The 15398-nt window shown below is 43.1% G+C and overlaps 1 protein-coding gene across 3 annotated transcripts in view; it reads right to left on the bottom strand.

The window, feature by feature from the left end:
- Positions 1 to 15398, bottom strand: part of ANKRD27 (ankyrin repeat domain 27) — a 1511294-nt gene that overhangs the window by 1216402 nt on the left and 279494 nt on the right. For all 3 annotated transcript variants that reach the window (XM_069635449.1, XM_069635447.1, XM_069635448.1), the window contains 4 exons: positions 11826 to 11885; positions 11687 to 11740; positions 11535 to 11600; positions 11381 to 11457 (listed from right to left, as the gene is read on the bottom strand). In XM_069635449.1, coding sequence (XP_069491550.1) covers positions 11381 to 11457; positions 11535 to 11600; positions 11687 to 11740; positions 11826 to 11885 — 257 coding nt within the window. The remainder of the gene's footprint in view (positions 1 to 11380; positions 11458 to 11534; positions 11601 to 11686; positions 11741 to 11825; positions 11886 to 15398) is intronic.

Genomic DNA, 15398 nt, shown 5'->3' with positions numbered 1-15398 from the left:
GGTTTGCAAGATAAAGCTTGTAGTTCGCTCACTCTTGTGACAGAAGTTAAAGCCACTAGGAAGACTCTTTAGAGTGAGAAACCTTAATGGACATAATGAAGAGGTTCAAATGGCGTGCCCATTAGAAATGTTAATACTAGATTTAAATCCCACAGGGGAACCTGAAAAGCAGTTGGGGGAAAAGACATTAGTCAACCCTTTCAGAAACTGAATGACTACAAGCAACTTGAAATATGAGGGTTCTTCCGCTGTGCCCTTAAAGATTGATAACGCGGCGAGGCAACCCTTGATTGTGCCAACTTGAAGTCCTGAATTTGCCAAATATAGCAGGAAATATAACACCATTGGTGTACTACATGAAATAGGGTCAATATCCTTATCTCTACACCAGCTGGAGAATTCCAATGGCAGCGGTATAAAGATTTAGTTGCTGGCCTTCTGGACGAAGGCAACACCTCCATTACGTCACCCTGAAGGTACCAATCTTTGTATCTCAACCTTTCAGAAAACAAGCGTGAAGGTTGAGAGCCCTGATATCTGGATGGAGAACCTGACCTTCCTCTTGCGAGAGAAGATCCGCTCTTTGTGGAAGACGAATCGGAGGACAGATGGACATGTCTAGAAGATCTGGGTACCACGTTCTCCTGGCCCAATCCGGGGCAATTAGAATCATGGGTTCCGGAATCTCCTGAGCCTCCTTATTACGTGAGGAATGACGGGGACTGGAGGAAACACGTACAGAAGTGGAAACTCCCAGGTCACCACAAATGCATCTCCTAGAGCGCCTCTCGGGGGAAATTCCCTTGAGCAGTATTGTTCGCATTTCTTCTTGACACTTGTTGCAAACGGATCTACCTAAGGGGTTCCCCAAAGGGTGAAGATCTCTTGAAGGACTTCCTGAGCTAGTTCCCACTCGTGGGAGAATGTGGTCTGCCTGCTCTGAGCATCCGCCGCCGTTTTCTTCTCTCCGGCTAGGAGAACTGCGGATAGAGAGAATCCCTCTTGAATTGCCCAGAACCAGAGCTGAACTGCCTCTCTGCACAGTGGCAGTGACCCTACACCACCTCTTTTGTGGAGGTAGTGCATGGCCACTGTGTTGTCCGTCATTATCAGAACATTTTTTTGTGTACTGATGGCAGAAAGCTTTCTGATTGCTCTCAGCTCTAATAGGTTGATGTGTAGTCTGGACTCCGATGGAGACCAACGACCGCTGATGGTTAATACGTTGGTATGGGTTCCCCACCCCGTGAGTGAGTCATCCGTGACTACAGTTATCTCCAGCCATGGTTGCAAAAACGGTTCTCCTTTCAAGATGTTCTCCGGACCGGCCCACCACTGAAGGTCTCGTGCTACTCTGTTCGGGATTTGTAGGACATCTGACGTCCTTCCTGAGAATTGTGACCACTGGGTCCTTAGTGTCCACTGGAGAGATCTCATTCTCAGGCGAGCCTCTGCCACAAGAAAAATGCAGGATGCCATGAGGCCAGGCAAACTAAAAATAAAAAAAATAAGTTATGTATATATATATATATATCTCGAAGGCTGGTAGACACTGGGCATTTTGAAATCTGGTCACCATCTGTAGAATATCTTGAGCCCTCACCGCTGGTGGCGAGGCTTTTCCCAGGGATGTGTCCAGGACTGCTCCAATGAACTGGAGTCTCTGTGATGGTATCATCTGTGACTTCTTTAAATTGAGTGAGAAGCCCAGCTTGTGGAGGAAGTGCCGAACATATCTAGATCGATCTGAGCTTGTTCCGGGGACACTGCTCTGATTAACCAGTCATCCATGTAGGGGTAGACATGAATCCCTCCCCTCAGACTTACTGCCACGACCGCCATTAATTTGGTGAAGACCCTCGGGCAGAGATCAGCCCAAATGGTAGAACCCAAAATTGATAGCGAGAGCTGCCAATGGCGAACCTCAGGTACTTTGTTTTATTACTTGTATTGCGCACCAGACCAAAGGGTAACCGGACGCATTGCATATGACAACTTACAGCTTAGTTACAGAAACACAGAGGCACATGTGGCGACAATAAATATACACAGAAGGCAAAATAATGGTACAAATATTTACAGTCCTACTCAGACAGGCGGTAAATGCTGAGTGGTGGATGTGCAAAAGTATAGTCAAACAGTGGAGGGACATGCGGAGTAGGTCTCGGCAGTTAGTGGTCTTTTATTTGTCCATGTCTTTGATCCACCTTGTCAGGTTGTATCGGAAAGTGGGGTATGATTGATCTGTCTGTAGGGTGGTTGGTAGGGAGTTCCATAGTTGGGCTGCTTTGACCTGGAAGCTACAGCCACCAACTGTGGACAGTTTGAATCTAGGTGTTGAAATGTTGTTGGAGTTAGAGGATCTGGTGAGTTTTGTTGGATTTATTCTCGTGAATCTCAAAGAAAGGTAGCGTGGTGCGGCATTGTTTAGACATTTGTGAGGTCACTTTTAGCTAGATTTTCTCATGAGTTGAGAGCCAGTTATTGGCTCTTCTAAATTCAGGGATGTGGGCTCCCCTGGGAATACCTAACGCTGCTCTAAGCACATTGTTCTGCAAAATTTGAATTCTTTTGATAACCTCCTTGTTGGCTTTGTGCTCGAGATGGATGGGCACATGAAAGCAATTCAACCTGAAGGTCCAGAGATACCAACCAATCCTGAAACTGGAGGGCCTGAAGGATCTTGGAAAGGGTTACCATCTTGAACTTGTCCTTCCTGAGGAATTTGTTCAATTCTCGTAAGTTCAAGATGGGTCTCAATTTGCTGTCCTTTTTTGGTATTAGGAAGTAAGGTGAGTACCAACCCTTGTTCCTTTACACTACAGGTACCGGTTCTATGGCACCTTTCTCTAGCAGTTCTAAAATCTCCTGCATAAGGAGCGGGTCTAAAAACTTCAAAGAGTTGCTCCCCGATGGACGACTTTGAGGAGTGTGTAGGAAAGGCAGGCAGTAACCCTGGGCAGTTGTTTCCAATGCCCAAGCATCTGATGTAATAGCCTGCCATTATGTCAGATGTTGAGTTAACCTGCCTCCTACTGGTGGTTTGTGAGGAGAGACCTCCGAGGGGTTTTGGAGAGGCTGACACAGATGCTGAGGGTAAGGCAGTACCTGCTGATGCAGACTTGGTACCTCTGACCTGTCCACTACGGGTACATCGTCTCTGGCCCATTTCAGCTGGCTGCCCTCCGTCTTTTCCGAATGCGGAGTAAAAACAAAAAGGGCTTTCCCCTCCAGAACGTACCTGAGGGGCAGATTGGAGTTTGACGAATTGCAGCCCGAAGGGATTTGGCTGCCGCTTCGGAGGTTTGCAATTTCTCCAAACTCATCAGCTTTCTTGCCAAATAGAGAGGTGCCGTCAAAGGGCATTTTTAGAAGTCTGGCTTGTACATCAGGAGAAAAACCAGACTTCCACAACCACGCAAATCTGTGGATTGTGGTACTGGCCGCCATGGCTCTGCTGATGCGGTCAGCAGAGTCGAGACCTGTTTGGAGGGACACATTGCATCCTTCCCATCCTTGATGATATTCAAGAATGAGTTTCGTTCCTCCTCTTCTGGCAGACGGTCAGCCGCTGATGAAGCGCACTCCCAAAGGGTGTGGCTGAATCTCGCTAGCACGCAAATGGCGTTAACTGACTTAAGTGCCATGCTGCATGCCGAGAAGACCTTTTTGGCCATGGCGTCAAATTTCATGTCGTCCCTATCTTGTGGTATTGTGGGGTACGCTGATTTACTGCTGGACGAAGTCGCAGCCTGTACTACCAAGCTCTCTGGGGTCGGATGCTTAACTACAGAGGATCCGAGGCCGACGTTCTGTACTTCGCAGAGAGCTTTGTTTACTGCAGGGGTAACCTCTGGTGTTTCCCAATTTGCAGTTATCTTTCTCTGTAATGCTGCATAAAAAGGAACTAAAGGTTCTTCTTGAGGTCCTTTATCTAAGATATCTGTTAAGTCATCTTGTTGGAAAGAGGGTGCAGGTGCTGACCACCCCATAATTCTCGCTATAAGAGATCTATAAGACAACTCTGCATGCTCCCCAGGTTCTAGTCTGCCGAAGTCAGCCTCTGGAGAGGTATCTATGCCACTGGCATCCTGTAAAGACTCCTGTAGATCTTTTAATCTGACTTCATCGGATATTAGCTCCTCTGGAATTGGAACTCTTGTAGTTTGTAAGCCAAACAGCCTTTCATTATCAGTCTCTTCCCCTTCCTCATAAATAGAGGACAAAGCTCAGAAGTAGTCAGAGAGTGGATAAGGGGTAAAACCCATTTCAAGTGATGAGGGAGCCAAATTGGTCGACAATGCTTGAGATAGGGTTGTAGTTGTCGATGCATACATCATAGGTCTCGACAAACTTACAAACGGCATCGATATACTCGAGTATGGCCTCAATGTCGTCGAGAGAATCGGAATTCTACTCAATGTCGTTGATGTGGCCGAAGCCCATTTCGATGCCTTAGAAGGATCCTTTGACGCCCTGAGTGCCGATGGTGCCGTTGGGGCACGAGGGTTCGATGGTCTCTCCTTCATCGGGGTCAACAACAGCATCGATGACTTTGTCTTATGTGGTGAAGGCGCCTTCGAAGACGGCGTCGATGACGCAGTCTTGTTCGAAGGGCCCTTGTCTCTACTCGAGGGTTCATGACGCACGAGGGTTTTTATTTGCCGAGGTCGACGACTCATGGCGCTTCTCTTTTTCGGGTATTTCACCCAGGGTATCACAGTCAGGCATCTCCGAGGGAGACAAGGCCGCGTTCTCGAAGACCCTTAGCATTTATTTGCAAAATTCCTCCCACTTAGCTGGAGAGCTATGTTTAGTGGGACAGGTGACCCTTTCTGGTAAGATGAAGAGGAAGGTGATCTATGACACCTCTTCTTAGTATGTCTCGATCTGGATTAGTGGTGAGAACCACTACGAGATCTCGAACAGGAATGTTTTCTCCAATGGCGAGGAGACGAATGTCTCGGCCGAGGACAATTTCGAAGGGGTAGAGGATTTAACGGTCTTACCTTTTTCCAGCTTCCCCCTACGCTCCCTCAAGGCTTTCGCCTTCATGGACATACATTCCTCACATTCCGAACGCTGGTGTTCTGACCCCAGACCACACAGGCAGATCCTGTGAGGCTGTGCCGCGATGCCCATGGGCTGTTTTGTGCGCTATACAAATGTAAAAAATAAAATAAAATTGGTTAATGACATTTTTTTCCACATCCCAGCATTTTTTTTTAACCTGAATGTGGCATCGAAACGGACGAAGATGCCATCGTAGATTCAAAGAATTTTTCAATAATCGAAGTTTAGGAAAGATTCACTGAGGAACCGAGCGTTGTGTCTCCGAGGCTTACGAAGCGCAGAAAAACCGAACTGAGCAACGGACGCTGTGCAAGACTATACATACCTATGAGGACGTCGGAGCCGATACGGAGGCCTTCGAGGGACACCGGCTCGAAGGACGTCGACACGCAGCACCCTCTACTGGGACATTTATTTTCTGAGGCCAGCAAGCTGGAAGTGGATTTATCAAAGATAAGGAATACGTGGGAGGGCACAATCCATTCGAAATTAGCATACATGCCCAACACTAAGCAGCGCTCAGATACCCGAGGGTTCGTAGCGCTATATAAATGCTGAATTATTATTATTATTATTAACACTACCAGCAACCTTACCCACTCATAGGGTACGGTTGTAGCTCACAAGTAAATCAATCCAAAGAACTAGGTATACAGCAAAGAGAAACGGGGATAAAAGGGCTGACCAAAATACAAAGATGGAAACACGAAAGTAGCTAACTTAGCATAATGACTAAGAGATGAGACCGCCTTATTGCGCTGAAACAATCAACGAAAGGAAAAAACCTTCCCTAAATCATGAAGCAAACGCATAGAAATATGCATCTCTCCTAAACAACAAGGATACGAACCAACCCAAAAAACTACTACAAACCACACCATTCCTCACAGACCTCTCACACTCTAACCAAACACAATCAAACATCTTAACAACCACCACACCATACAGAACCCCAAACAGCACCCCACGACGGACTCAGAACCGAATAACACACCAATATGCTCGGTGAACGGTGTTAACCGAACTGAAGCTGCCAACAGTACTTCACAGCTCCCTTGCTCTTCTCCAAACTACCCCCCCCCCTTTGTTTCAGATCCACTAGAGAGCCAGGGGACCATTCCGGTGGTGATAGGGTGCGGTACAAATATCCTTTAACATTAACAAGCATAGTTTATCAGGCAGGAGTGCCGCAAGATCGCCCTTCATCAATTCCCTTACTGAAACTATACTCATTGCCATTGGATTATTTTGGGCTGGATGCAGAGAATATTTCCTAAAGTTTAAACTCCCAATGACTAAGAAGAGTATTAGTTTCAGGATACCAATGGCTAATGAAATCATTCCAATTCAGAGATCCCTTTAGTTGGGTGGGTTTATCAGACCTTTTACATTCTGAACCAAGTGGAATAAGCCAATTATAATGAAAAAAGGAAAGCAACAGTTGAGTAAGACAAGCACTTCCAAGTAAAAGCCAAAACCCAAGACCCAAAAGCAAGATAAGAACATAAGAAAATAGGGGACTCTAGGACCCACAGGCTGAACCAGCATCCAGAAAGGATAAAAGATCCCCAAACTGAGTTTTTCCAGCTGATCTAAGAATATGCAAAGACCAGGATTGTCATCCAGATGGGTATTAAGAGTGCAACAGTAAACCAGAACAGAGAAAGGCAGGCCTACACAGAGAGATCCCGACCGACCAGCAGAAGTTGAACCCCACATTCCATAAAATAATTGTATCCCAGTCATTGTATCCATTCAGAACATAATGGACTGCAGGGGGCAATTACCACTGTGAAATAATATCAATAACTTTATTCAACAGCCTATCACTGGGGAAAAGGTATTGCTGCATCTGTGACAGATGGGCTGCCACCTCACATCACAGATTATACATTTGTTTAGAAGACCCGATACTCATGAAAAAACCTTAGCCAGATCAATATAACTAATGTGCTTTTCCTTCATATCATACTGATGTCTGGGCCAAGTTTCCAGCCACTCGTATTGCTCTGGAATTCATAAAACATTACTGACATTGAGGGGCTTTTGGACATAAAGATATGAATCCATCCCAATGGTTATTTGTTCCAAACGTTTTCTTATAAAGAGAAAGAAGAAGAACAGGTATCATGATATTGCTTTTGGAGAATTGTAAATACCCTCATTAACCTGGAGAGAGTTTGAGTCTTCAACTAGACCCCACTCACAACCATACATCAAGACTAGCACTGTCACATGTGTACCCAGGTGTGAACATGACAGAGAGAAGCTATTAAATATGCTAGGCTTGTACATACAATCAGAGGCAGCCATACTTTCAGAGATCTTGCAGAATGAACATCCATAAGAGCGGTACATTAACTGGGAATGATTTAATAATTGCGCCAGCATTAAAGACTTTTGTTTACAATGGGAAGCATAGTCTTTCATCCAGTTTCCTGGGCCTCTACCCCCAACCCATTGACTACCTTTTTGATGGTCACTCCAGCTCAGATTACTTCGCTAGTATCTATAATGGTAATATCTGAGCTACCATCAACAATTGGTTTTCCTCCAATTTAGCAGCCCTTAAGACTATATTGAGGAGCAAAGAACCAAGATGTAGAAGAAATCCAAACAGCTTAAATCATAAATTGTCCATACCAGCGTACAAAACGGCAATTACAGAAACAAAGAAATTATTCTTTGTCCAATCGGTGATACTGCTAACTCCTCCAAGGAATTATTTCAAGATTTGAATCATTTTAAAGACCAATATTTTAATCTTCCCACTCCAAGAGGTCTACATCCTTGGCCAAATAAAATTCAATCTTTCTTCAAAAATAAAATTGTACATATTCAGGCTTCGATCTTCTCCTCTATGGAGTCCTCAGAGTTAGGCTTAACCAATCGTCTTGGTGTTACCGACACCATAAAGTCTGCTTCGTCTTTACCTGAATCAGGGATCAAGAGGTTTGACTTTTGCTCAGTATTAGCTATCCTCTCTAGCTGTCGAATTGCCCTACGGATGCCTGTCCAGCTTCTTTCATAAAGCAATGCACACTTGCCACGCTCCCTGATCTGCATATTTATGGCTAATTCACTTACTGAAGGCGGCTTCCCAGAAACGCTTAAACAAGCAGGGTCAACTTTTCTAAAAAAGCCCACTTTGAATCCAGAAGACTGTGCCAGCTATCTACCAGTTACAAATTCTGCATTTTTATTAAAAGTTTGGATCACATAGCTGCCTTCCAACTTCAATCTCATCTGGAAGTTCACCAACTCCGGGGGACCGGCAATCCAGTTTCCGCCCCCACCACAGACAAATGATGCCACTATTAGCGATCAAAGATACCCTCCTTCAGATTCTGGATCAAGGATCTGTAGGCATTCTCATGCTTTTAGACCTTTCCACCGGATTCAATACTGTACATCACACACTTTTATGCAAACGCTTTGGTGAAGTGTCCTTAGCATCCAAACACTCAGTAAAACGGTTCTCCTCTTTTTTAAGCAATTCAACATCTTGCGTTGAAATAAATGAATTAGATCTGAACTTGAATTTGAATTTTGTTGTATGGAGTCCCATGAGGCTTGTGAATTTCTCCCAATCATGTTTATTATACCTGTGTGAAACCGCTACACAATTTACTAACAAATTGCATGGCTGCCTTGCAAAATGATGCAGATTTCTTTTCACCTATACAGATTATTCTTCTAATTTAATGTGCATTTAATCTGTTTTCATTTGCATAGAACGTTGGATGGTGCAGAACTGGTTTGGTCTAAGCAAAAGCAAGATCCTTCTTGTCGCTCCACCAGCCATTCTCATCAAATTCTTAGAAACCTACTGATATTTTTACATAACTGAAGGCTTCCCCATTAAAGGTCAGTCTAAACTCAAAACACTTGGTATGTCTTGACTCCTCTCTCCATGCCCCTACACATTAACCATGTTTGAAAGGATACCATTATTTAATGCTTCTCAGACAAATCAGACCTTTCTTAATAGAACAGTTGGCGACGTTAGCATGAGGTATTGTGGGCTCTAGGCTTCATTACAGTAACTACCTGTACGCTGGTGTGATTGAGTCCGCTATTCATCTTTTGCAGGCTCTTCAGGACACAGTGGCCAGGATTCTTACAAATACTCCTGGAGTCGGTCATCCCTTCCCTAGTCTCCATAAATTTCACTGGCTGCCCAAGAAGGGCAGAAGAACATTTAAACTACTGGCATTAACGTATACAGCCCTACCTGGGTCTGCGTCCCTCAATTTGAAATATCAATTCAAAGTGACGCCAATTGGCTGTGCCTCAAAGATCCACTACCAGATACTCCATTCTTTCACATAGTCTTAAGCGATCCTTTGGCAGATTCAGCGCAGTTCTGGCATCTAAACTGTGAAACTCTCTCCTTGGCCCCTTACGGGCGACCGACAATCTGCCCCTTGACCGTAAAAAATTGAAAACCCATCTCTTTGTGCATTAGACTACCATTGCAGTTTCTGTATAGTTCTCATTGCTGCAACATGTTTTAGGCCGCGCACTTAGATAACATTTTTGTTTGTAGTGTCTTTCCAGATATCCATATCAATTTCCAATATGTGTTGCTTGTTCATTCTAGGTAGTAAGATTCAAACAGACATACAGTATTGTATACATGGTTTCTGTAGCCGAAGTATGTGTTTGAAAACAGATAACTGAATTAGTCTCAATTCATCTAACACTCCACTTTCATCAAATTTTTGCACTCTGCAGCAGTACTGCAGTGTACACCTGTTCCTGTTAGAATGCATTTGTTATTTTAATTAAGTAGTGAACTACAGCTTTCCTTGCTCTCAAATGTAGTCAATACTCGACTGACCAAGTATTTGCCAATTGCCCTGCTTGGGGTCAAGATCCACCTGAGATATCAAATCAAGCCTTGGCTGCTTGTTCTGCCTGTTAAACCGCTTCACAAGAATGCAGCAGTGCCAACAATGTATGATTGAACCACATGAACTAGAGCCACAATGATGACCCTACCAATTAACAGCAAAGAGGATACCACAGAGCATCAGTTTGAGTTTATTATTTTGCAATGCAATTGGGTGGGTAGACAGTGCATTTATTCAACAGCTTCCACAAACCATATGTGCCTCAGAGTTACATATTTCCATGTGACTCATCACTGAAAGGATTCAGTAGCAAGTCTAGCTGTTTGATGCTAAGGCCATGCATTACAAGAATGCACAGGCTCTTACTCTTACCAGTAATGACAATCTCCACACTGCAACCCTAATTTCAAGCATGGTAAACAAAGTGGCTGCATCTAGACCAAGCGAAGATTCACCAAGGTCCTAAATTGGCCACTGCATTAAAAGCGGACCAGGAATGGTCATGACACGCATCCAGCACCAACACTAGTCTGACTTGAATGCAGAGACCACTTTGGTTACAAATCACAGTAGGCACAACACAAAAGGGTGTGCAACACCACCAGGGCTCCTCGGCTAACAGAGGACGGCTCCTATAACCCAAGCAGAGGCATCCTCATAGCACCTTAGGATATGCTCACCCACAAGGCTCAGCATGTCTCTAGAACAGGGATCGCTCAGGCCATCAGACTGAATATGCAGGAGTAGAACAACCGTTACAAGTTTACAAGCCTAAGCCAAGCAGAACCAGGCCTCTGCCATAAAGGTACATTAAGCAGATTATAATGCTGTAACTTAAACTCGGAAACTCCATACCACCCCTGCCACCCCCCTAAAATCTGTCTGGCAAAAGACAGGGAATCAACACCATTTTGTCATGCGAGCCAGAGGATTATTGTGTAATGTTGTGGCTATCTAGGCGCCAAGCTCTTAAGCACCTCTTAATTTAGGACATATTTTCTTTCTAAATGAAAAAAATTGACATCATGTGTTCACATTTAGTTTACAATACGAAAGTGGGCATTTTATGGGAAAGGGAAATATCCTATCTTCAACAGGCTGCAATGCACAGAGCGCATGGCATTCCTTAATTATAGATTTTTAAATACTGAAAAATGGAAAATAAAATAAAAATGGCATAAGGGAATATAAAAAAGTACAGACATCCTATTATGTTTCTACAGTGTCAGGGTTTTGGTTTCACCTGCACTGCTCTACTGGCTCTTAAAGCATCTACGCATATATAATGCATAATGAAAAATACAAACTCTGCTCTTAGAGCAGAGTTTACAACTATTTCTTTATTAATTCCAAGTCTAAAAAAACCTGCATAAATCGAAGTGCTCGCTGTCATGGCAAGAGTGATCATTAACTACATTTTAAGAGAAAGTAAATCAAACATATTTTCTTACCTAAACTCAGGCTTAACACCAATATCTTTTTGTTGCAGGTCTTGCAGGCCTCTTGTTATTTTGTTGAAGGCAGCATCCTACCAAATAAACACATGAGTAAACCAAAAGAAGCATTTCTTCTCCTAACTATTGATAATCAATAAACATGACATACCTCACTCGCCTCAATAGTTCCCACACATTTAAAGATCAGATCATGAATACCATGATGTACATACATCTAGGGATGAAGAGCGAGAGAGAGATACTTAGAAACAAATAAAATGGTAACTGCGGATACTCTCCTAACCTATAACAAGTACTTACTTCTACAGCTTGCTTTATTTGATTCATTTGAGCGTCCTGTTTCGCAATCATTCTCTAAAGATCATGAAAATAAACGTTAATACACTTAATAACTTTTAAAAGAATAATAGAGATATAGCACGTTAAAAGTGCAACTCACCCACTGTGAATCTCTTAATAAATGCTGAAGACATTTAGTGTAAATTGCATTCACTGAATCCTGTTTAAAAAAAGGAAAAGATAAAATTGAAGTGGGTAACCGATCAAGTCATATGTCGCCTGTGCAACCCCACGTTGTTGCCCATGGAATACATTAAGACAATGGAAACGTGCTGCAATTAAGTAATTCACAAATGGGAAGTTCCGTTTTAAATTAATAATTAGGTTTAAAGAACATGCCTTATAAGCACTTGCAGAGAAATCAGTCAACTGTACATCATGTTAGTACTTAAAGCAGGAAAAATATTTTGACAAAAATCAAATTTTGTCCTACACTAGTCATTTGTAATCTTGTGTTGATTTCTCAGCCCAAAGCTCTGTTACTCTATCTTTTTTGTAAGCATTAGGTTACCCTACATTTGGTTAACATCCTTCAGTATGTCAGGAAGAGGCATTTGGAGGAGATAAACAGCAGTTTGCAGATCCACTACAGCAACAAACATGCAAATAAAATGATGGCTTTTCTTTTACTTTCCACAAACGAAAACATTACTTATCTAATAATCCTACTGTACCTTTAACAATATAAATAATGGCAATAGTGTTAACAGTACCAGTAATAAGTACTACCAACAATACAACAACTACTACCAAAACGACTACCAGCAGTAAAGGTAGTATCACTTGTAAAAATAGTCATTGTTTTGACAGTACCACTACTGATAGAACTAGTATCTCCAGCAGGAGTTGCATAACCACGGACAAAAGCAGAAATACTTGCAGTAGTAGTAGTATTAGATATATTGTTTTATTTTGTTTAATGTGTTGTGCATGGATAGAACATTAACACTAAAATGTAACACACCTCTCCCTTAAATTGTCAATCCAATGTTAACCTATTCAACCCTGGAGTAACTAAGCAGATACCATATCAATATCCATCAGCCTTCAGTGCCGTACCCCAAAGGCATTATAAATTGGCTTTTGATCTTTGAGGAGTCTCTCTATTTGAGTGCAATCCACACTTTGTGGATTCCTCCTTCTTAAAAGTCTCAACTCGTCCGTTCTAACATTGATCCCAGTCACAGTTCACTGCCCAGAATTATAAGAGGGAAGGGTGTTTTCACTTTTTGGATTGCAAAGCAGCTCTTTGGGCAGGGTTTGTGTAAAATGCCAGCACCCTGCTTAGTAGTTCTAAGCAGATCATGGATTTCAAAGATGCAACTCTTTCTGCATTCTACAGACATTGGCTACATACAATGGGTCACTACATTTACAAACAGGCTTTTACAGAGAATTTAGAAATGTGACACACTCCCTGCTTTTTTCAAAATTATGTTCCCTAACAATCTTCGTATCATTCACATTTCTTTATATTTTCTTGGATTTCATACACTCGCTTAACCCTCGAGTATCACATGGTGTCAGTCTCGCCTATTGCCAACAAGGCCATTGCCTTGAGGATCATATAATACAGTGTAAATATGTATTTATTAATTGACTTATAAAGTATCCTCTTTAAATAAAGGCACTTTGTGAAGCTACAAGCAGAAAGGGGAGGAGAATGAAAAAGTGATGTTCACAAACTTTTCACATTCAGAACAGCTAAGTGGCAGGGGAATGGAGAGCAGGAAAGTGCACAGGTACTTACAATAAAATGCATCAAAAACAATAATGCAGGACAAAAATAATAGCATGGGGCCTGCCAGATCTTGAGGCAAACACAACAGTTGAGAGGATAGAAGTATAAGCAGAGTAAGTGCAAAGCTACAACAGGCTTCAGGGACACTTCCAGAAGCAGAGATACAGTGCAAGGACTGGACTCCCAAAACTACAAAACATTAGGCAGTGAAGAAGCGAGGGGGAACCTATATCAAACTACGTTCTAGAGAGGGAGGCCCCGGAGACATTGAGAGGCAATGCTTAATTGCAGCCTGGAAAGATATTCTTGAATAGCGTTTAAAAACTATGCATTAGGGCTCTTGTAATGTATTCATGCAATCTGATGGTCCCTTCGCAGTGCATGGAGCCAGAGATGCATTCAGAGCAGTGGTAGGGATAGTTAGACGGCTTGGGAGAACAGAAAGGTATTTGGGTGGGAGTTCAGAATCGAATGTGGTTGCTTTCGTGCCAAAGGTTGCAGGGAAGAGAGTTCCAGAGGCTGGGAGTGAGGACTGCAAACTGCCAGCCACCAAAGCATTGTTTCGAGAATGTAGGCATGTGTGAAAGAGCACAGTCCGAGGTTCTGAGATTGCATGTAGCCGGCCTGGATCGATTAATTTTTGAGGTAATTGGGCCTGGAGTTGGGGAGGATCCTGTGTGTTAGGCAGTGCAGCTTGAACTTGATTTGAGGGGCCAATGAAGGTAGGCCAGTGTAGGAGATATGCAGTCATGAGGCTCGAGATTGAAGATCATCAAAGCAAATTTGGTTTCTAGAAATTGCAACTAAGAGAGGGAGAATTGTGGCAGGCCAGAGTATAAAGAGTTGACAAACAATTCTTGATAAAATGAATGCCCCGATTAGGGAGGCTCTGTGGAAGGTGTAAATGTAGGGGGTGATATTCCGGGCTAGCTTAACTTACTTGTTGCAGGATTTGTTGGAGCATGTAATGTTTATCATCAAAATGGAATCATAGATTTTGCAAAGAGTTGAGGGAACAGGTGTTGAGCCCAGTTGGGAAGAACAGAAAGATGTCAGATTTGTCGCTCTTTAGGGAGAGCTTACTATGGTACATCCAACCATGGATTGCTTGGAGACAGCAGTGTAGGGATCTGAAAGGTCAGTCTGGTATGAATTGGGTATTGTTGGCATACATTTGAAAGTCCACATTGAAAGATCAGATGATGACTGCAATAAAGGTGTTGAAAAGAACTGGAGAGCGCAACGAGTCCTGGGGCATGCCATGGTTAAGGTGGGAGTCAGGAGAAAGGTCAGAATCTTGATTGTTTGAACCCTCCAGAGAGAAAGGACTTGAGCCAAGTGATGCTTTCCCTGTAATACTGAACCAATCCTGGATGCATGAAAGTAAGATGTGGTTGTCCACTGTATCAAAGGCAGCTGGCAAGTCATGGAGGATGAATAATACAAGTTGATTGAAGTTTAAATCTTCAAGGAGAGCTGTCTCGGTTCCATAAGAGGGTCTGGAGCCTGATTGTTGAAAATCCAGGAGATGGCATGTCTCCAGCCAATCTTGGAGCTGTGTATTGGCAGGTTTCTCCATAATTTTGACAATTCTGGAAGGATAGAGACGCTGGCCTGTGTTTGGAGAGTGATGTGGGGACCTAGAAGGGCTTCTTAATCAAGGGAGTCAGAATGGCATGTTTTAGGCATTTTGGAAAGGAATATATATTTATGAATATGAAATGGCATTTATAACGCACCTGTACACAAGTGTTTCTAAGCGCCAACCCCAAATCCTCAGAGTAAGATTTGTTGATAATGAGACAAAGGTCCTGCGCCAGTTATTTGGCTAGTAGGCTCGAGATTCAAATAAGACAGGGGTTGTTTGGCGAGCCAGAATGCCCTGTGTGATGGCTTTTAGTACATTTGCGCTTAGAAACTGGTCTCCGGTAT

The sequence above is a fragment of the Ambystoma mexicanum genome, chromosome 1q (assembly GCF_040938575.1).
Source record: "Ambystoma mexicanum isolate Mex_15411 chromosome 1q, UKY_AmexF1_1, whole genome shotgun sequence".
Lineage (NCBI taxonomy): Eukaryota > Metazoa > Chordata > Amphibia > Caudata > Ambystomatidae > Ambystoma > Ambystoma mexicanum.
This window is presented reverse-complemented; position numbering and strand designations above follow the sequence as displayed.